Source organism: Sparus aurata, chromosome 21 (genome assembly GCF_900880675.1).
Source record: "Sparus aurata chromosome 21, fSpaAur1.1, whole genome shotgun sequence".
NCBI classification, from domain to species: domain Eukaryota; kingdom Metazoa; phylum Chordata; class Actinopteri; order Spariformes; family Sparidae; genus Sparus; species Sparus aurata.
Window position 1 is genome coordinate 21,155,184 of NC_044207.1, and position 21,499 is coordinate 21,176,682.

Below are 21,499 nucleotides of genomic sequence, written 5' to 3' on the forward strand. Positions count from 1 at the left end.
TCTACTAATTTTCAACTGAAAAAAGCTGCTTAAATCATATTAACTAAATATTCAGATGTTTTGGGGCTGTCTGTCAGCAAAATTAAGAGGAATCAAAGGATTGATCCAGTGCTCTTAGAAATTGTGATTGAGTATCGTTTCTGATTTGTTGACCTGTTATGAAAATAATTTGCAGATTAATCGAAAGCGACAAATGGCTTTGTTTAAACTAGCAAATACATTAGCCAGTCGTGACGCAACATAGCAAATAGTGTAAAGTTCCTTGCTATAAACTAGTCCTAAACTGAAAGAAAGTAAAGTAGTTTAAGAAAATATGTGACAAGTATTATCTTGAAGTCTCTTATACAATACTGTTTTTATTATACTTGCACAAAGTCAGTTGAAACATGATGCTGGTGCTTTATTTAAAGGGATGTGAAGTAGGTATGGTTGCATTACATATTAGCTGAAGCCAGAGACAACTCAGTGGATCAGATCAGTTTCCCACCCGGACAGTTTTGGGATATCCAGCAAAATCAACTTCACAGCTTAGTTTACTCTCCTTGGATTGAGAAAAAAACAAAACACAACAAAAAGGAAAAATGCGCAGACTACCATCGAGGAGAGATTTTATAAGCACTAAAAGGTGTTTCAAAGTGTTAGTGTTACAACCTTTTCTTCAATCTAAATACCAGTAAGTCCTGCAGGTAATGTAACAAACGTTCAGAGAATATACCTTTAAAGATGCATGTGATCCAGTAGGCCAACACAGCCATAGCATGCCTTAAATATACTTAATATCAGTGCAGTATTAAACTAAGAACAGTTTACCTGATATCCCATCTGGGTCTCTCCCACACACAAACGTACATACAACGATCCTTGATACAGTACAATTACTCACTCGCACGGAGCACAGAGTCCATACTATCACGACAAACATGGAAACGGTTGAGAGGTAACATGAGTGAACCTGAAAACACAGGAGACTGCGTCCTGCACAGGGGAAAAGGCTTTGATATCAGACTGTTAAGAATGTTTTTTTAATGCTAAACTTTCTCCCAGCTGGTTAAAAACATTCTTAAGTACTGGAAATGTATTGCTACACAGTGTTACTCCTTTTGAGTATATAGATTTATATATAGTACATCATTTATAAATGAATATTAAGCTCAGGTTGAGGATATAGCGATTATTTGTGATTCTTTTTGCTATGAATTACAGATAAGACGTGAGTTATGTACAGATGACGGTGTCAGTGCAGTTTCAGGAATGAGAATTCATTGATCAGTCCCAGGGGAGGAGGAGGATCTAATAAAACAGTTAGGATGAGGAGTCCAGACCGCGTCTTCTGACAGTAGCTCAGAGCAGCAGATTGAGCCGCTTGTGTGGTGAAAAGCGAGCACAATGAAAAATCACTTATTTCACATAAAACGGCTGCCGATATGCATCTATAAGTGAGATGTAACATCTGCTTGCATTGATTTGCTTTGGAGCCATCAGCAAAATTAAGAAAAACTGATGAGTAAGGTCATCTCTCACTTTTCTTTTTTTTTTTTTAACAGATATATATATATATATATATGAATAAAACGATACAGGTTTCCTTATTTTTGTTTTCCACCTCCAAAACCTCCAAAATCAGCTCGCTGGTCATTTCCTCTTAGCGTCAGATGTGTTTACAGGTCAGAGGTCGGGGAAGCGACTGGGGTCTTCTTTGTATTCGTCGGGGATGACGAAAATAGACTTCTCAAATTCGTCATAGCGGAATTCCTGAAATGTGACGGTGGCTGTGATCGTTGGGAAGACGGGGATGTCTGAGGGAGAAAAACAAAACAAAGGAGAAAAACAGAAGACAGCATTATTTTTGGGATGTTTCCCCTTAAGCTCGCCCACTCAGATGAAAACGAGAGTAGATTGTCATGCGTACCAAGTTTGACAGGAAACCCGGGCGGAAGTTTCATCTGAACAAACTCTCGCAGTTTGTTGAAGTGCTTGAACGGGGCTATGACCTCCAACACGTTGAGTAACCTGCAGGCAGAGGAAAAGGAGTCAGCAATTTGTTTAAAAGTCTATTCTAAGCAAGCATTTGCCGTTGGCTACAGACAAACTCAAAGTCTGAGCAGGAACAGAAGAGATATTAGGTCAAACTGCAAACCGAGACGTTGAGAGAGTTATCATGGTTCAAACTTCAGGACATTTTACCACTTGAACATGAGTATAAACATGTATGAAATAAAAACGTGGTTTTCAACCTATTTTGTATTTCTTTAGGTAGAAAATGTCTTCTTCACAGGTCGAGTATGTCTAAGAGTTACGACAGCTCTGTCACAGTGTGCTTTGAGCTAATGCAAATGTAGCATGCTAACACGAAAGTGCAAACATACTAATGTTACACAGGCATGACGTTTGCCATTTGAGTTTAACGTGTTAGCATGGTAATATTTCCTAATGAACTAAAAGTAAATCTGAGACGGACTTTAAGGGGATTGCCAACACACATGGATTTCCATGAAATTTGTTTCCATCAGATAGTTGCCGAGTTATTTAAGTCTGAAGCAAAGTGTTGGACCACCAGACCAGCATTTCAATGGCTAAACAAATACGTGTAGCAGAAATGTTTATAATCTTGCCACCTCAGCTTTCTCTTGTGACCCCAGGTTGGAAACCACTGGAATAATTATTTCTATCCTGACAGATGAGCTTTGACAGACTTTTTTTCCCTCAGGGTCCAGACAAACACTGGTTTTCTAATTCAGTCTCTCTACAGCCCAGTTGTACAAGATGGTGAGAATGAAAAGTATTGAGTCTGAGACTCAAAATAATGTGATGTAAACTGACTTCTTTTTAAATGTTGGTCTCTTGTTGGTGATTAATGGTAAATGGTCTGCATTTTTATAGCGCTTTTCCAGTCTAACGACAGCTCAAAGTGCTGTACAATACATGCCACATTCACCCATTCACATTCATACACTGATGACGGTGGCTGCCATGCAAGGCGCCACCTGCTAATCAGGAGCAATTTGGGGTTCAGTATCTTGCTCAAGGACACTTCGACATGCAACTAGGGGGAGCCGGGATTCGAACTGGTGACCCTTCCATCACTAGACGACCCGCTCTACCCACTGAGCCAATGCCTTTAAACTGAACATTTTAGGATTTTTTAAAATTTTTTTATTATAAAAGCACAGAATGCAGAGAAAATAACTAAATCAAATTAAAAAACCATTAGCTATTACAACCGCTGAGTTTTAATTGTCAGCTCCATTAAGGTTAATTCGGTAGAGGAAATAAAGCAATTTACTACATTAGGTCCCAGTAATATTTTATGGCACTTCCTGTAACCCATTAGAGGCAAAAACAAAACCCTGTCCTGTTTTGAAGCCAACCTCCTCATCTTACTTGTGTAACATGCCTCTTCCTTGCATGATAAAATGAGCATTCTTGGCTGCATAAAAATCAAAAATCAAATCTGTACACAGTTAATTTTTACGTTTCTTGCATATAAGAAACACGAAAATGCAGCAATCACCCTTTCACCCAACAGCCGTCATTAAAACTTAAACTACTGTTACGATTTAGTCCAGGGGTTTTCAAACTTATTACTCAAAGGTCTGGTGTCTGATTTTATTCTAGGTCAGGGGTCCAGAATAATTGGCTATAATAAAACAAGATTTACTCATTTAATTGACTTCACATCCCTCACATCTCACGTGTTAAGTATTTTATTATTTTAAAAATGCCGCAGTGAAATCTGAAAATGAACAGAGAGAACTGCATGGAGACCTCTCGTTCAACAATGTGGTTGAGTTGGCAAATAACAGATTATTTCAACAGAATTTATTTTTAAATCTGCCTATGTAGAAATTATTGGGATATTATCATTTCATCATCTAATTATCAAGAGTGCTGTCATGAAAGAACAAGAAATAGATAACAGATATAGACTCTGTATCCAGTCAGCTTTCATGCACTTTCGAGATTTTCGAGTTTATGATGTGCACCTGAATGCAACATGAAGCCCCTCTGTGTGTGTCAAACTATGACACAGACAGCAAAGGAGAGAAGCATTGATATAGTTTATCTATGGAGAGAAGCAGCTAGCCTACTGACACACACATTAACGTGCCAGTGTTGCAGATAGCCTTTCCAGATTTACTCATCAAACAGATAATAGAACCAAATTTGGCACTTGGTGGACTGACTTGCTGTTCGGTCGGATGAGGACCGGGGTCTTGAGTTTGCGATGACCCGATTTGCACTTTATTTGTATTTTACTACTCTATTTCCATCACTAGACAAAATAAAGCTTCTACAATGGATAACCAGTAGGTGGCAAATATAGCTGTCTGTATTATTTAACTCTCTTAAGAACCCTGAATCTGCAAGGCTCTCCATTTACAAACTGAACCTGAAACAGATCCCACAAGTGCAAAGATGCACCAAGAGTAAGGCATAAGTGAATAGGAAGTGAGAGGAATAAGGAGATTTTTCCTTCGAACAGCTCGAGCACACTGTGATTTTGTTGTCACACAGTGAAGCTGTTGATTTGCAATCATCTCATCAGTGGGTACCCCACACAATCTGAGAAACCCTGGTATCTGCCTGGCCCAATTATCTGATCCAGACTATTTTAATCTCTCGCCACCCCTTCACTAACGTCCCAAGTGTATCTACGTATTCACCCAGGATCAATCTGTGCAGAAAGCTTTGTAAATAGATCTGAGGAGGGAGGGGTGTACTTACGACTCGATGCCTAGAGGGAAATCCTGGCTCATGGCAACGGTGGCTTTGAAGTTCTTCTTGCTTTCCTTACATACGAGCTCTCTCCCAAGATGAGGGGGCCTGAAGGTTTGAAGGGACAGACAAACACACAAAGCATTTTATAACCCATGACAGCTCACACGTGTTTCACACTCAGATTTTTCTTGCAACCACACGGATTAAATTTGTAATTATGACATCAACTGATGAAATTGCAGAAAATGCAAGATGCAGGCCACCATAGGAACTCTGGCGGTACAGCGCCACATACAAAGGCTGTGTCCTCGCTACAGCGGCCCAGGGTTTGAGTCCGAGTTGTGTCCCTTTGCCGCATTTCCCCCCCCCAGTCCATTTCATGACATATCTTAGGCTGTCCTATCAAATAAAGCTATAAAAAGACCCCCCAAACAAAGGTGAGATGCTTACTTTCCCTGCTCTGCAGTGATGTACTCTTCCCACGAAATTGTGTTGGGCGCCGGAGCTGTGAGGGACTGTCTTCTCGCAGGCTGGGCACAAGAAAATATCAGTCAGTGGCATATCCACGGTCCTCAGGGTACTGTTACTATTTACCAACGGTAGACGAATCCTGAACGCTCAATTCTTCCTCTCACCTCAAAGTTTTGTTCACTGATGCTCCCTCCTTTACTCAAGCTCTCCATGATGGCTTTATTCCTCAAGATGTCCTCCTCGCTGAGGTGTTCTCTGCGCTTTCGTGACTCGAGCACCAGGCCGTTCACCGCATAGAAGTCAGCCAGGAAGTTTCCAACCCTCTCCTGAACAGAAAATGAGCAGCCATCGGTGGATTAAGCAGGAGTTACCCAGTGACTTTAAATATTACCACTGATTTCTTAAACATGAAGCCTGATGGTTGGTCTGAGCTAACTTTTTAGGAGACAAGAGTTAAATTTCGCTGTTCTCTTATCTTCATAGCAAAACAAATCTCTTTTTAACCTTATAAAATGACTAAACAGAGCAATTAGGTTACAAGTGTTTTTCAGAATTAAAAGGGCAACAAAACATATGGATATTTTCTCTTAAAGGGACAGTTCACCCCAAAATTAAAATAACCCGTAGTGCTATGTATCCGTCTAGATCGTCATCATTTAAGTTATTGAGTTTTGAAGATGCCGGCCCTAGAAATGTCCCATAAAGCTTACTGTTTTATCTTCTCTGAACAGCCAGCCGATCTGGCTACGAGAGAAAGAGATGGACTTGGTGGACAGGGTTGCAGAGTAGACGTCACTGCTCATCAATATATCCACCTCTTCTTCCGTCTCCATCTCGGACTCCTTGGGGGCAGGACAGTGACAGTTACGCTGTGCGGCTCACATCAAACAGCTGATGACACAAGGTGAAGCTGGTCGTACTGCACACTCACCTCGTGGTGTATTCTTTGGTACACTTTTGCCTCATTGTCCAGAACCACAAAGGACTGGGAGGGCTCAGCATCACCGTTGAAAATGAAGCTGAGATCTCCGCGCTGACATTTCATATCGGTGAAGTCTATAAGAGTGGTGTCAAGTCTAAATCAAGAGAGAGGAGGAGAGCAGAGTGTGAAGTCTGTGACGTCCTAGTTTTTAGATCTAAAAGAAGTCTCTGACCTGGATAACGACCATTTGTTGCTTTTGAAAACTTGGTTCTCTCGCAAGCACAGTATCAGCCTTTATCCATTACACTTAACAATAGGATTTCACATTTTACCTGATATTTATTCCCTGCTTGTAGATTTTACAAGCATCAGACGGCAGCATCCGGGACAACAAAGGCACTAAAACACAGAAAAGAGTGTAAATAAATTAATCTGTGGCTGGAGAACAAGTATTTCATACTCTAGTTTCAACTCAACTGTGTAATAACTCACCCCAGCTCTGAAAGTCCCAATGCAGCTCCAGATAAAAGTCTCCAAGCTACAGAGAAGACATAAAACATGTCTGACGGAGAGATCCAACAAATACTAAAACGACTGTAATTTCACAGGCTAGAAGCAAAGCGCAGTACAGTGAAAGATTTCGCATTATGCTTTTCAGTAACCATGTGCCCTAAAGGAGTCAAAGTTCAGTGATGCAGTTCCAAACTTGAATTTGGTGTGGAAATGAAGCCAGTGTGATCCTCACCTCTCTGAGAGCTTTCAGCAACTTTGGCCTCTTATCCTCTACGCTCTCCCTGGACTGCTGCTTTAACTTCCGCAGTATTGCTGTGACTGAGAAAAACAAAGCGGAGGGAAAAAAATCTCAATTAGAAGTTTTGCAAATGTACGACAGGGTGATAGTCAAGTACATCCAAAGTCTTTAAGAATGAGGTCCAGTTTTTAATTTGAAATATAGCCGCTCTACAAAAAGTACTGGCCTCAAAAGTGCACAACCTGTCAGGCTCCATTCGCAGCGTGTTACAGGTGCTGAGAGGAGTTTTATTCATGCGACGTCCTGCCATGTTTTCTTATACGGTGTGTTGTAGGTGAGTGTAGCGTAGGAGAGAAAAAAAATGACTGGTCGATTAATGAAACAGTTGAACAAATGAATTACTTGCAAACTACTTTAATAATCGTTCAATTGCTTTTGGTCATTTTTCAAGCAAAGTTTTGACATTTATGGTTCCAGCTTCTTAGATTGAAAAAACATACCTCTTTTCTTTTTCATTCATGATAATAAAGGAAAAGTCTTATTCCAACTGTTGTAGTGTTTTAATGTTTTAAAATCTTATTGTTGGGGTTGCTGATGTTGTTCTATAGCGAATATGAATTTTCTGTTTTTTTATACAGTAGTGTCTATCTTTTGTGATTGTGTGATATACAGTTAAGAGCATATACTTTATTCAATCAATTGATTCTTGTTTCTTTTTAAAAAAAGAAAATGTAGGGAAAAAAAAAGCATTTTTTTCCCCAAATCCTATGTGATGTCGTCAAACATATTGTTTTGTCCAAACATCAGTCCAAAAAACCTGAAATATTCAGTTCACAATTATATGAAAGAAGCTGGAACTAGATAATGTTTGGCATTCTTATTATTTAGTAATCAAATAAGTGCTGAATCAAGTGCTCTGTCAGATTTTTATATGATGCTACTGTGACATGAGGAAGCATCTCTACTCTGTTACAAACAATCAGTGTATAGAAGTCTCATTTTTCATGTTGCATACATTTTCATCTGGATCAGCTGAACTCACTGTCTCATGAAGTGCAGCTCTGTCTCTCTCTCTCACACACACACACACACACACACACTACTACAACAGCAACAACCACTTAAAAATACAGGATGGACCACAACAAATCAACATATCTCAGATGTATCCTGGTCATCTCGACCAGGTGGGGGAATGTTGGACTGGACGTGACTGAGGAGAGGAATGCTGATGAGGCACCCGCTGCACTGGGGCATTTTGTCATTGCACACGAAGACAACCAGTGAGCGAGCTGCTGACGCAATGTGCACACGTGTAAAAGTGAAAGGTGATGACTGACGACAAGACTGCAGTGTTTCAGGGAAAGCTGTTATCTGCGCATTTCACACGTTATTGTCCATTAGTCCCTGTGACTAAGTGATAGCCAGCTGCGTGCTGCATGTTATTTAAATCTAAATAAAGCTGTGGCTTCCTTTGCATGCCCTTGCTGATGGTGTGAATATACCCAACCCCCTTTCTGCCTCCCCCCTTTACCCTTAAGAATGATGTGACCTTCTCAAAGCGAAAACTCCTGGTCCCAGTCCCAAACCAGCCTGCCACAGCAGGCACAGAGAGCTGGGACGCATACTAACAAGGTTGAGGGTCATTGCTCAAATTGCTGGGCCTCACAACCTCCATCACAAGCTGTACAAGATGATGATGCTGATAATTCCCTGTTAGGACATCTATTCAGCCAAACAGCAATAACAAAAATGTTCAGCAAAGATGGAAATAAATGATTTAGTATGCATCTCCTTTACTAGACATTTAGCCCGGCCTTTATCTATTTATCCTTGGTTATGTAAACACAATTAACACCACACACACACAAAAAAGGACAGAGGAGTGAATTAGTCCCAAAGGCATTAGCTGGTGCCTTTCACATGTCATTTGACTCTTTTTCACTGGATGTCAGATCTAAAAGCAATGGCATCATTAAGCAGGCGACTGACCGGGACATTAAGCTTAGGGTTTCCCAACACTAAGCCATCGTTCAGGCTGCGTTCCAGCCCATCTGGATGACGAGCGCTCAGAGAAAATCCCCACCTTTAGCTTTTTAGCTGGACTGACCGTTTAGCTGTTGCCACCTTTAAACAAATAAATGACTCATAAAAGGTCCTTCAAACACTCGCACATAAGCCGTGACCTCCAACAGTATTTAAAGCCCTTTGCCTTTTTTCAGTTTTTATGAATGAAAAGATGATCAAATTAGAATTTGTAAATGATGTGCACAAATGAACGTTTATATGTAGGAAATACTTTCACAAACTAAAAGAAACTAATATTGGTATTCCTTCTTGACTTCGTCTCTGCAATAGGGGTGTGCCAAAATATCGATACTACGATATATCGCGATATTTCGTCTTGAGGTACATTATCGATACACTGGTGCCAAATATTGATATTTAAAAATGTAAAAAAAATAATAATAAAAAAATAATATACAGCTTTATCTTTATTCAAACATAGGTATACAACCAAATAAAATTTAAAAAAATGGTTTAAGTAGCTCTGAAACCCACACATATAGATATTTAATGATAGTTGTAGTCAGTGTGTGTGTTAAGAAGAGAAACTGTGCAATATACTCTTTGTTTACTTGACTGTCATTCATGTGAAATTGATTGACAATGTTTTGTAATTCCTGTGAAATGGATTCAGTGCAGTCAATAAATTCTGAATTTCTTCAGTGACACAGATATCGTATCATGGATGAAATTCCTTGCAATACATCAATTATCGCAGAATCGCTGTATCGTGATATTATCGTTATCATGGGCAAAATATCGTGATAGTATCGTATCGTATCGCGAGGTACCTGGTGATACCCAGCCCTACTCTGCAACATGGCTGGATTTCAACTGCGGGCAATACAGCTGACACACAAACTCAGAGAAGAAAGTGAAAAACAGCCCAAAACCCAGAGATGCCAAGCCCGTACAGAGGTATCCAAGACGACTTTAAACTGTGCACTCTGCCAGGAAATGTTTCTGCAAAACACGGACTGTGGAGATTCAATTTACACTGAGATTTTGTATTTTATTGGCTATGACTGAAAATAAAATAAATAAACAACTTCATATTTCATTAGGGAAGTATATTCTCATCTCATCTTATCATTCAGCTGGCAATAGAACAAATCAGAGCAATCCAAGCAAATGTGATACTGAACACATCACAACCATCAGGCTGACATTTACCAATACTGCTACAATATTAGCATTCATGCAGAAAGCCATTCCAGATGTCGGACTGACGAACCGACAAACTGTGACTAAAGCTGACATCATCCCAGAGCCAGTGCAAATTTATTGACCCGTCAGATATGCAGCACTCAACCTAAATGTTACAACAGTGAGTGCGTGATTGCAGGTATGCTCTGGAGATAAAAATCAACACATCCAAATATTAAAAACTCTAGGAGAGCAGACAGCTATTCAGAGCAGTGTTGCTGAAGCGACTTACTCATCTGCCTGTCGCCGTAGCTGATGGCTTCTGCGAGAGGGCTCCATCCCTGTGCATTCTTGATCTTTACGGGAGCGTTATGGGCCAGGAGCAGGAGGGCACATTCTGGAAGTAAAACATATAAGAATATCATAGAGACATGTGATAATGTCTGATTTATTGTGTTTATATTGACACAGCTTTTCATTCCATGTTGTTTTGAGTAGCAAAGTTGAAAGTTAACTTTGTGACAGAGTCTATACAAAAGACGGCAACATTCAAACAGACCGCTGATCTTTACGTAAAGATCATTTATTACAATCAATCAGCATTAAAAAAAATTAATAAATAGTACCTTGGACTACTGTACAGGACAGGACAGGCCAGTACAGCCTACCTATTTTGTATAGCAACACTGCAGATGTCAGACAAGACATGCTGAGTGCAGCAGGAGTACAGAGGCTTCTCTAAAAATCTGTAGGGGAACTGAAGCGTTTTTTTAAAAAAAGGCCTTTAATGAGGATGCTAAATTCTCTTTAACAGAGCCACATCATGACAGATGCATGGCCCTGGAGCACAGCAGATTTGGTATAATTTCCCGGGCTAGATTACCCCTCTGAGAAGCTTTTTTGTTCATTTAGGTTAATCCTGCGTATGACAATCGGTTAAGATGATAAAAAAAAACGAGTGGAATCCATGTGATTACTCTTTCCCCTTTACCTTTGTGGCCAAGCATCACAGCCAGGTGAAGAGGTGTGTTACCTGAAAGAGAGGCATGATAGGGATTAACAACAATGAATCCACCTGTTCAGAGATTCCTCGTTATGTAATGCATTTGAATTGATTAATGAAACAAAAAACAAAAAAAAATACAATGGTAGAAAGCTTACCATGCACATCTTTCTGAGAGATGCTGTGGGTCCTGATGAGAGAGGAGAGCCGACGCACATCTGCCTTGAAGACACACTCGTGGACAGGGAACTCCAGGTCCTCGCTTGTGAGGATTATCGGGTTCTTGTTATTATCATTGACAACTGTGCCGATGGATGGTGAATTCCCGTTGATGTTGTTTGCATTGAGCTGCTGTTGCTGCTGCAGTGCTGAGGCTTTGACTGACTTCTGGAAAGCCTTGTTGGATTTGAAATGGTTCCCGGTGCCGTTAGGGATAGTACCGTTCGAGGTCTCATCGTACGTGTCCATTATCTCGTCATTTTTGTTTGGTTTGTTGTGGTCCTTTCGCAAGGTGCGTATCTTCTCACCTGTCATTGTGACTACCGTGCGCTTAACCGGGCTATACTAAAATAACTGCTACAGGCTGGTGAGCAAAGATGTGGCACGAACCCGCGAGGAGGCAGTCTTGCAGGTATAATTTCAAATGAGCTTCTTGGCTATTTTACAACAACAGCGACGCTTTCTCGTAGCTGGCTGCTGCTCTCCTTTCAAATAGCGTTACACCTGCTGCCCACGTTAGCTTTAGCTCCCAGCGAACGTTAGCTAGCCAGCCCACAATAAAAAATGAATACGGTGGGTGCGGCGATGAAAACAGAAAATAATGCTAAACATAACAGAACACACACGCACTAAATCAACACACAGCTATGAATGAGGACGAGGAACAAGCGGCTACATCGTTGTCTCTTCTGCCGCTCCTTTGACGTTTTAAATGGGATCGATTCAGTTCGCTGTGCGGCAAAATTCAGGCGAACGGGATGGTACAAAAACCCAGCTGAGCAAGTGCTACATACGCGCTAGCATGCTGCGAGTTGCGAAATCTCGCGAGACCACTCTACATCCCAGTTTGAACGCGAGTTCGTGCAGTCGACGTCATTTTCGTGAGACGCAGTTTCCTTTTTAACTTAGCTGCAAGAAAGCAGCTAGCTAGCAAACAAGCAGCGTTATTTTCGAGAATGGCCTCCAAGAAGGGGAAGAAAGTTGTTAATCAAGAGGAACTCCGGCGCTTGATGAGGGAAAAACAGCGGAAAACAACCGACAAGAAGCGCGTCGAGTCTCCTTTCGCTAAATACAACAGTCTCGGGCACCTCAGTTGTATCCTGTGTAATGTGCAGGTGAAGTCCGAGCTACTGTGGCCAACACATGTTCTCGGAAAACCGCATAAAGAGAAAGTTGCTGAGCTGAAGGATGGAAAGACTCAACCGGTGACACAACAGAGTCAGCCGGTGAAGCGCAAAGCGCCGGACAACGAGGACCTGAACGGGAAAAAGGCAAAACCCTCGTCGGGTGCAGGACAGTCTGCATCAGGGCTACCGGGAGATTTCTTTGCGAAACCCAGCGAAAAGGAAGCTGTGCCTACTCAAAAGTCTGCAGGCCTGAGTCTGTTGGCAGGTGTTTATGATGAGGACGACGACGATGGTGAAGAAAATGCCGAAGAGGCAAGCCAGGCGGGAACCACAGATCCCGCTCCCGAGAAGACTGAAGCCGCAGGACTACCATCTGATTTCTTTGACAGCTCCATCCCGTCCACACCCGCCATCTCCCATTCGGGCTCCATCCTCAAAGCAGACGTCCAGGAGAAAAGCGCCGAAAAGAAAGACAACACAGCCGAAGCCCTGCCGGAGGGTTTCTTCGACGATCCCGTGAGAGACGCCAAAGTGCGCAACGTCGACGCACCCAAAGATCAGATGGACAAGGAGTGGGAAGAGTTTCAGAAGGAGATCCGACAGGTGAACACAAAGTCAGAGGCCATCGTGGCGGAGGACGATGAAGAGGGCCGCCTTGAACGTCAGATTGATGAAATTGATGAACAAATTGAGTGCTACAGGAGGGTTGAAGTGCTGAGAGACAAGCGGGATGTGGTGAAGAGCAAGCCTCTGGCCAGGAAGGATCAACACATGGAGACAGATGCCAGCAATGGCGAGGAAGAGGAGGATGAAGAGGAGCTGCTGGGGCTCTTGTCCCGGGACTGGAGGGCTAAAGATGCGCTGTCCTAAGTTTCCCCAAGAGCTTATATGACCCTGGAAAAGACTGCATATGAATCAGGGCTGAGAGAGGTATTCCAAAAACTGTAAATATCTTTGTGAAAAGATCTTCACATCTTTTTGTATGTATCAGACTGATTTAAATATGATGCAGTGATGTACAATATTCTTGTAGAACACTGTTTGGCGCCAATGGAAAATAAGTTTTCTCAGTTCTTGACTTAAAAACAGATTGACCACAAATCAAACCTTTAACTGCGTGTTTATTCATTGGTGCTCGCACAAAAAACACATTCATAAAATCCCCCCATGTACAGTAGCAGCATGGATCCAAAAATGTTTACGTCATGATGGCCAAAGCTGTTACATGTTCAGCTCAACTAACCATTGTCCTGCAAACCACAAGGAGTCAACTATGTTAAGTTTATAAATAATTGGTTCATGTTACATTATAAGCAACATGCAAAGCACAACAGAATAAAAAAAAAAAAAAAAAAGAGTACAATGTTGAGATTAAGACCGTAAAGTAAATTTTACCAACCTGACCCCCTTTCACAAGAATTTATTGAGAACACATTTAAACCATTTTTACAGAATACAAGTTTGTTATGTAAATACACCATTATTAGGCCCATAAAAATGGAATAAAATGAATCAAGTAAAGAGTGATGTCAGTGCTTCTTATACTACCTGTTACACATTGTGAGCAAGGTGTGCCACCTGTCTGTCTACTGCAACTTTAAACAAGCAATATCTATGTCATTTTGTTATTGCTACATATGCCTCACGAGTTACCACTTCAAAACTTTCTGAATGATTCAAAGTGTTCATAGCCCTTCGAAACTTGTAGAACTGAAAACAAATTGAACTGCAAAAAATAACAAGCAAAAATACAGAACTGTACAGTTGGACAAAACACACAAGTTCAATCAAAATGCAGCAATTAACTGAAGATAAATGAGGGGAAGAAAAACACTAAACAAATAAATCGGAAAGTTAGTTTAGCTTAGAAAAGAGCGAACACAAGTCCTCACCCTCGATGCTCAACTGTGTTTCAGTTAAGTTAGGAATCTGTCTAAAAAACCAAACAAAAGACTCACAATTTGTTTTTAGTAGTCATTTGTAAACATTCATAAAATTCTATCTTGGGTTCTATAAATAAGGTTCAGGTGAGGTGTACCAGGTGCTCGTATTGATGGGTGAGGACATCTGCAATGAACTGACAATTACAGCCTCCAGAGAAGCTTGATACACAAAAAAAATACATCAAAAGGAGACAGAATGAGTGACCAAAATAAACAAATATACAGGCGCAGGAAACAGCAGGTCTGATAACTGAGGGTGGAAAACGGGAGTCGAAATAATTTACAATTATTTCCACAGTTTATTTTGGATTTACCATGGATTTTGCTAAAATAACAGCTAAATATTTTGCATACTCAAGATGGATTAACTTTAAAATTTAAGTTCATGTTCTGTGAAGAGGTTGTGTTGGAATGAGAAGGGAAGGTGAGTAGGGGGCATGCCAGCGCCATTGTTCCACAATCAGTATGATAAATATTCAGTTCACAAAAGTGCAGCAATTACAGAGAAGGGTCGGGATCTCCGAACCCCCAGACCCTGCTGGGTTTTCCAATACTGTTCACTGCTGTCAGTGATAATGTGCTCATAAGCCTACAGCAGCTCTCAGCTCCAGCAGGGAGTACCTCCGGTCCTTGTCACCATCGAAACACTCCATGGTACGAGCTCTGGGCGTGGATCTTCCAAATACTTTACTCAGGCCATGATGGGTCAAGCCGCGTGAATCCTGTCCAACGCCTGCCTGCTGGAAGATGTCTTCCAAATCTGTGAAAAAAATAGTTTTACTTCAGAAATATGCCAACACAGGTTTGTCTGAGAGCACTGCAAAACCTTTAATTCAGAACCTTTAGTTCAATGTATTTGGAAATACACTTCATTGCTTTCCATTCTCATGTCTGGTTGTTAAATATGAAGCTAAAGCTTAGCTGCTGGTTCAGCATATACACTGAAAATGGGGAAACTGCTAACCTGGTACTGTGCAAAGAAAAACAAGTCCTCATGCCAGCGTCTCTAAAACTCACCATTATGAGTTTGACTCATGACTATTACTATTGTTATGACCTCATAATATCTCATTTTTTTGTCTGTACAAAAGATGAAGTGTACAAACGAGTTAAAGTTTTATGGGGTGTTATGTGCCAAGTATTTCTTGGCTGGGAGCATTAACTTCCTAAAGTCTTTCGAGGTTGCCAGGCAACCGGTGGAGACTTAATATATCATAGCCTTACTGAACAGACAGAGTGGATTTTATCTTGACAGAAAAACAAAAGGCTTGTATGTTCTCTTTTATTCCTTTAGTGAAAGATGAGATGTAAAATTGTGTGCACCTTTTTGAGAACTGACGCCTGGCAGGAACACACTCTTTGGACATCTTGTTGCAGCATTTCTCTTAGAACGGTTTAGGGTTGAGAAACGTGGACGTCTGCTCGTCTGAGGCGCTGTCCCTGTTTAAACAAAGGAGAAAAAAAATATATAAAAATGCAACAGATTGAAAATAAAACTGCTGCAATAAAACACTTTTTCCTGTACTGCACCTTGCATATTCTCAGGTGTTGCTTTGGTTGTTGTTGCTTCATTCACCACCTCGATTGCTGGACTTTCATCAGTGATTGGCGGTTGAGCTGCTTCGTCATTTTCTTTTGACTGTAAAGCAGATGGGAGATGACATATAAAATGAGTCAAGCTGCAATTTAGTCCGTAGAGCAGTGATTCCCAGCCAAGGTACGCCTAGGGTATTTCTGAAGTTGATTGGAGATATGTGGAAAGATTGCATAGTAGCTCAACTAATCTGGAAAAAATGAAATCACCATTGAATCAAAAATAAATAAAATCACATTCAGGTATGACACCTGAACATCACATTATGGTTTGCAAGTTAGCAAGCAAAGACAACACAATTTAATGTCGTTTTGCTTTATTTACATTTGCCGGACCCTGCCAACTTTCAAGCCTAAAACTGTGTTCTGGGGACCTTATCTTCCCCTGAGAAAAGCTTGTTTATTCAATTATAGAAAAAATAAATATTTTTGAGTCTGTACTATTACCTCATTAATATGGTAAATACTAAACATCGGAGTTTAGATTTATTCTCCAAATCTACATTTTGCCCGTTTAAAATTGTTACCCAAGACAAGGCTGATCACAATACCACAGAGGTTTGACTTTTATGATGCAGTAATTAAGTGTGAAGCATCACATTACTCACACTTTGCTTTGACCCGTTCTCCAATGACAACACTCTCTGCTGAAGGTCTGCAACTGTAGAGAGGAGGATGTGGATCTGCTCGTCAGCCTGCTTTTCGTGCAGCTCCTCTGTCTTGTTAGCTTCACTCACAGCTTTTCTCAGGTCCGTTATATCCTATAACAACAACAAAAAAAACTGTAAAGTAACCTGCCAGTAACTGATAGATGAGATTTCTATGGCTTTCTGAGAATCATTGACATCCAGTTACTAACACAAGAAAGCACAAGGGAAATTTGTTGTGAATTAAAAGAATAGATTTGTATGTGTGATCAGGTTAAGTGTGCACCTCATAATCCAAAGCTAAAAGACTACCGAGGTGTCAGACAGCTAGCAATTTATCACTGAACCACATAATTATTGGCGCCACTGTGTAAAACATATGGGGAAGAGCGTGATTATTCACTGATCTTCTTTTCCCTTCCTATTTTGCCTTTTTTAAAAATAAAAATAAAGCGGAGAAAACATTCTGCAGTTGTGTATGACCTAGTTTTACTCCGTGAACTGAAGCATCTAAGCTCCCAAAATAGATTGGCACTTGTTTCATGCATTATAAATGAAAACCTGACGCATGGATCCAAGAAATGACAGGACCTTCTTAACCCAACGACTCTTGCCATGTAAGCCTGACAAGAACTGCGATACATTCGTGCACGCTGGATAAACAAATAAACAAATTAATCTGGCAGCGGCAAAGTTTGTCGCGGCTGCTGGTTTGGATTTCTGCCACAGTTAAGCAGATCAACCGACATTTCATCAACGGAATCATCTTGGCTATATGTAAGTAGACTTGCCTCAGTGCAGCGTGAGAAAAATATGCTGAGGCGCCACTAAAACCAGCAACTGAGAAGTAGTACATTAGACATTGGTGCATGACTGATTCATTTAGGCACTATACACTTTGAAATTGTTTTATGTAAACACTGCTCTCCATACAATCATACATAAATAATAGATGAGAACAGCAGCCTCCGCTGATGCTTACATTGAGTGTAGAGATGTAAGCGAAAAGAAAAACAGCCAAGCGGTCGCACAAAATAAGAGAAATCCAGCATTGACTTGGGCTCATTAAAAATCCATCAGCTTTGCTCAAGTGAAATACGAGAGCTAGCAGCCATATATTGTTTACAATATGAAGGGATGCAACTTCAAATTCTGTTATTCAGCCGCAGAAAATCAGACAAAATAGATAAAAGATAAAAAATAAAAAAATCTGACATAAACAAAAGTAGGTAATGTGAAACCCTCACAATAATCTCCAATTACTCATAAAGATGCATATTTGGAGCCCTGGGACATACGTTTGGGTTTGCATGCACTCGCATCCAATTTAATCAGAACAGGTTCTCATAACCACCGTCAAAATTAGAAACAATTACAAATGTCACCAGTTTGAATTTACCATTGTCTTCTTCAAGTCGTCGTCTTTCTTCTGATTTTCGAGAGCAGCCTGCATAGTCTTCACATCATGCTGTACACTTGTTAGTGTGCTGCCAATTGTTGCAACACTCTGGAAAAGAAGAAAAAAACAAAACACTCTGTGATGTCACTTATGAAAGCATAATTAGAAACTTTATAATGTCAGACAAATTTCTCTTTTAATCCAATTTTGCTTTGCCTTTACCTTTTGAAGCTCTTCAACTGTGGTGGGAAGGCTAATTAAATCAGCAGCTGATTTCAAGTTAGCCTTTAAATGGTTTACAGCAGAGTCCAACAGACTGATCTGCAGGAGCAAAATGACACAACACACTGAGATACATCTCTGAGACGGAATAACTAATCTATCTGGCTCTTTACATTTTTACTGTAATTTAATGAATTTAACATTGAGACTATAGGAGGAAATAGAATAAAAATACTGTGTATTTAAACTTTTAAAAACATTTCTTTAATGTGATATTGATTAGCAGAGTAAGTTGTTGAGTTAAAAAACTCTAACGCTCATTTCAGAATAAAAAAATTCCATTCTAAAACACAAAGTTAAATCATTCAACTCTACACCAGATCACTCAAGCAACCTATTTTGCAGTGACACATGAACAATTGCATACTTGCTTGACTGGCTGCTGTATTGAGGGAAGGTATGAGGACTTGTTTCACTACATTTTATATATGTTGTTGTTGTACCATGTGAAAAATGTACTGCTCGCACTTTCACATTAAACCAGAGACACCTACACAAAATTGTTCACTATTAATGTTGACACAATTTCTTTTAATTTGTGTTACTACTGTATGTATATTTCATATGTAACAAGGACCCTCAGCAGCAAAATATCAAAAGTGCATTTACTGAATATGACAAGCGGAGACAAGATAATCTCTAACAATCCGTCATGAGCTTTTGTTCAGACTTCACTGTGTGAATGTGTTACGATGGCTCCAAAACCTGTATTGATGAAAACAACTAACCTTACGGTTCATTTCTGTGAGGTTAGACCAAAGCTTGCTCAACCCTTTGTCCCCATTTTCAAGGTCGTCAAGCTTTCTCTCCTTATTTTTCAGGTCCTCACTTAGTTTTGGTATTTCGCTTGATGACGCCTTCTGGCTGGATTCCACTGTTGTAACACATTAGAATATGTTATGAAATACAAAGGACTTGATTTGTCACTGTAACTTTGATATAAAAAGATTACGTTTCCGAAGGGCACAAAGCTTTTATGAAAGTCACAAGGTTACCGTGTGTGTGGGTGTGTGTGTGTGTGTGACCATAAGCCTTACTGCTGTGCAGCTTTTCTTTCAGTGCATCTAGATCTTCTTTCAGAGCAATCTGCATCCATATGAGTCCAGCACAGGCCATAACGCAGGCAGCTAGTATGATGAACAGAAACAGGGGGTAGCACACATTGCAGCACTGTGTGTAGCTTCTTCTGTAAGGAGAAGAAACGTGATCACGTTAGAGCCTCTTTCATTTTTAATGAAGGAGATATATTCAGAAGACTGCATGCTGTGTCATGGGAATTATGGGAAAACTGATAAATACTGGTGCTGTCATACAATATTATCATATCATACTCATGCTGAATGTAATATTGATTACTTTCAAAAAAATGCCTGACTATGTTCTTAGTGCACAGCATGTGTTCAATCTGACCACAGAAGAAGAGCAAGCGCATTGATCCGTCCGGAAACACTTATATTTTCTCTGTGTGGTTTTGGTCTCAGAGACTGTGTTGCTGTAAAAACTTAATCTTTGATTAAAAATTCAAGGTTTTTAAATTGTGATTCTTCAGCAAGAGGCTGAGTGAATGAGAATGTAGCAATATGTAACAAACTAACCTGGAAAATACAGATTAACTATATTATTACAAACACATTAGCAAACATGCACAGTTTAAATGACTGTCTTTAAATCCAGTGTCCTGTAAACCTGTTGATTCAAGCATCTTGTTTAACGTGTTCATATTTAGGTTACACATACATTAAGTTAATGCGCCGCAAGTTAAAATACTGGCGCTATTGACTGAACAAAAACACGCCCACAATTTTAACTTTCACGACGACAAAGCCTTATTAAAATGTTGACTCACTTCCCAAAGTTAGCCCCGCTGCTCAGGTTGTTGAACTCGTCTCCGTCCGAGCTCGAGTCGGACTCCGAGTCCGGCGGCTCGGTTCGGAGAAGTCGGTGACCGGAGCCCTTTTTGGTCTTCTTCCTCTTGCTGTCCCCGAGTCCGATCAGGGCGTTCAACTCCTTCCTCTTCTTCATCTTCTTCTGAGGGGTCAGCGAACCTGCCGAGCCCGATTTAAACCCGACTAAATCCAAAGTTTTGTCCAGTTTGGTGGATGTTGTCGTTGGTGTAGCGGCTAAGCTAACTTAACGTTCTCTTGCTAGCTTGAATATCAACCACGCAAGGTTGCTAACGGATATATACACATCGGACGTTACCGGCTGGGTGTCCTGCTCAGTTACACGTATATATTTATATTAACGTTCAACAGTTGATCAGACTTTCGCTACTCTCACAAAAAAGCGTCGCTAAAACAACTTTTTCTACTAGCTGCCGGTAATCGCATACCATCCGTTAGCTAACTCGGGTAGCATCTGACTTCTTGCTAACGGTAGCTAACAACTGCTGTCTATCGTTACTGTGCTGTCACATCGTCTCGGCGTGGTTTAAAACCACCTGTACTGACGTCGCTCAGCTTACAAGCACCGCCAAATGCCTTTAAAAAGATAAACAGAATAAAAACCTATCTATCATAACATCACAATATGTGGCACTGTGTTTCTAGCAATCTGTCCTGCTGTCTGTATTGTTTAGGCTGGGCGTCCAAGTAACCTCTCAGCTGATTGGTTCAAAAAGCAGATACAACTTCCTGTGCCGTGTTCTGCCAGGGAGCGACAGAGAGCATAACACCACCTGCTAGCGACAGCCTCTTTCTGGACACGGTTACAACACAATGTCATGAAGAACTTAATATAATGGTAGTAAATTAAATTTGAAAGTAGAAAAGTAGAAAAAGGAGATGGCGATGTCAGTGATTGATTTAACAAGCTAAAGACACCAAGAAGGACTTCCGGGACAGGTAACGAGCTAAAGTTGACTGTGCTCTTTAAATAAAAGTCTTGCTAGGTGCCAAATAGCTAATTTCAAACCCGACTATCTGCAGTCACTCACTGTCAGTTTTATTTTATTTCCCCACTACAAAGTAAATTTAATTAATCTTACAGTATGAATTACACAGTTCATTTGAGTGTGTTTATTGTTTTTTGCATTAAGCTTTTATTCTACTCATTAAATTCCCAGGTTTTTTCTTTTCTTTTCTTTAATCATGGGGCTAATTTCAAGGTCCAGTGAAATAATCCCAATGAAAAGCAGGTCGTCTTAAAAGGCGCATTATGGAGTTTGGGGAAGAGATTTTAAATATTTTTTCAAACATTTTTACTGAAAAG

The 21,499-nt window shown here is 40.4% G+C and overlaps 3 protein-coding genes across 3 annotated transcripts; 1 reads left to right on the forward strand and 2 right to left on the reverse strand.

The window, feature by feature from the left end:
* Window positions 1–336: 336 nt before the first annotated feature.
* On the reverse strand, window positions 337–11,650 carry LOC115572289 (ankyrin repeat domain-containing protein 13C-like). Its single transcript, XM_030402213.1, has 13 exons — window positions 11,238–11,650; window positions 11,068–11,109; window positions 10,369–10,473; window positions 6,858–6,943; window positions 6,605–6,650; window positions 6,445–6,511; window positions 6,122–6,266; window positions 5,901–6,032; window positions 5,355–5,516; window positions 5,170–5,249; window positions 4,726–4,824; window positions 1,910–2,010; window positions 337–1,796 (listed from the first exon to the last, which is right to left on the reverse strand). Exons 1-13 carry the CDS (start codon window positions 11,611–11,613, stop codon window positions 1,666–1,668), a joined length of 1,572 nt encoding a protein of 523 aa, XP_030258073.1. The 5' UTR covers window positions 11,614–11,650; the 3' UTR covers window positions 337–1,665.
* Window positions 11,651–12,068: 418 nt separating this feature from the next.
* On the forward strand, window positions 12,069–13,531 carry znf830 (zinc finger protein 830). The gene has a single exon (XM_030402216.1). It carries the CDS (start codon window positions 12,255–12,257, stop codon window positions 13,293–13,295), a length of 1,041 nt encoding a protein of 346 aa, XP_030258076.1. The 5' UTR covers window positions 12,069–12,254; the 3' UTR covers window positions 13,296–13,531.
* On the reverse strand, window positions 13,530–20,878 carry efcab14 (EF-hand calcium binding domain 14). The gene is made up of 9 exons (XM_030402215.1): window positions 20,136–20,878; window positions 19,327–19,475; window positions 19,018–19,163; window positions 18,230–18,328; window positions 18,008–18,115; window positions 16,570–16,722; window positions 15,899–16,007; window positions 15,692–15,808; window positions 13,530–15,128 (listed from the first exon to the last, which is right to left on the reverse strand). The coding sequence occupies exons 1-9, from the start codon at window positions 20,309–20,311 to the stop codon at window positions 14,950–14,952; spliced, it is 1,236 nt and encodes a 411-aa protein (XP_030258075.1). The 5' UTR covers window positions 20,312–20,878; the 3' UTR covers window positions 13,530–14,949.
* Window positions 20,879–21,499: the final 621 nt, after the last annotated feature.

What these genes read in the sequence shown, in the direction of transcription:
- znf830 (XM_030402216.1), top strand. Translation starts at nt 12,255, where the DNA reads ATGGCCTCCAAGAAGGGGAAGAAAGTTGTTAATCAAGAGGAACTCCGG.
- LOC115572289 (XM_030402213.1), bottom strand. Translation starts at nt 11,613, where the DNA reads ATGACAGGTGAGAAGATACGCACCTTGCGAAAGGACCACAACAAACCA. An exon ending in TCAGTGAACAAAACTTTGAG is followed by an intron (nt 5,250 to 5,354) that starts GTGAGAGGAAGA and finishes TCTTGTGCCCAG; the next exon opens with CCTGCGAGAAGACAGTCCCT. An exon ending in CGGGTTTCCTGTCAAACTTG is followed by an intron (nt 1,797 to 1,909) that starts GTACGCATGACA and finishes TTTCTCCCTCAG; the next exon opens with ACATCCCCGTCTTCCCAACG.
- efcab14 (XM_030402215.1), bottom strand. Translation starts at nt 20,311, where the DNA reads ATGAAGAAGAGGAAGGAGTTGAACGCCCTGATCGGACTCGGGGACAGC. An exon ending in AACACCTGAGAATATGCAAG is followed by an intron (nt 15,809 to 15,898) that starts GTGCAGTACAGG and finishes TTGTTTAAACAG; the next exon opens with GGACAGCGCCTCAGACGAGC. An exon ending in AGGCGTCAGTTCTCAAAAAG is followed by an intron (nt 15,129 to 15,691) that starts GTGCACACAATT and finishes TTTTTTTCACAG; the next exon opens with ATTTGGAAGACATCTTCCAG.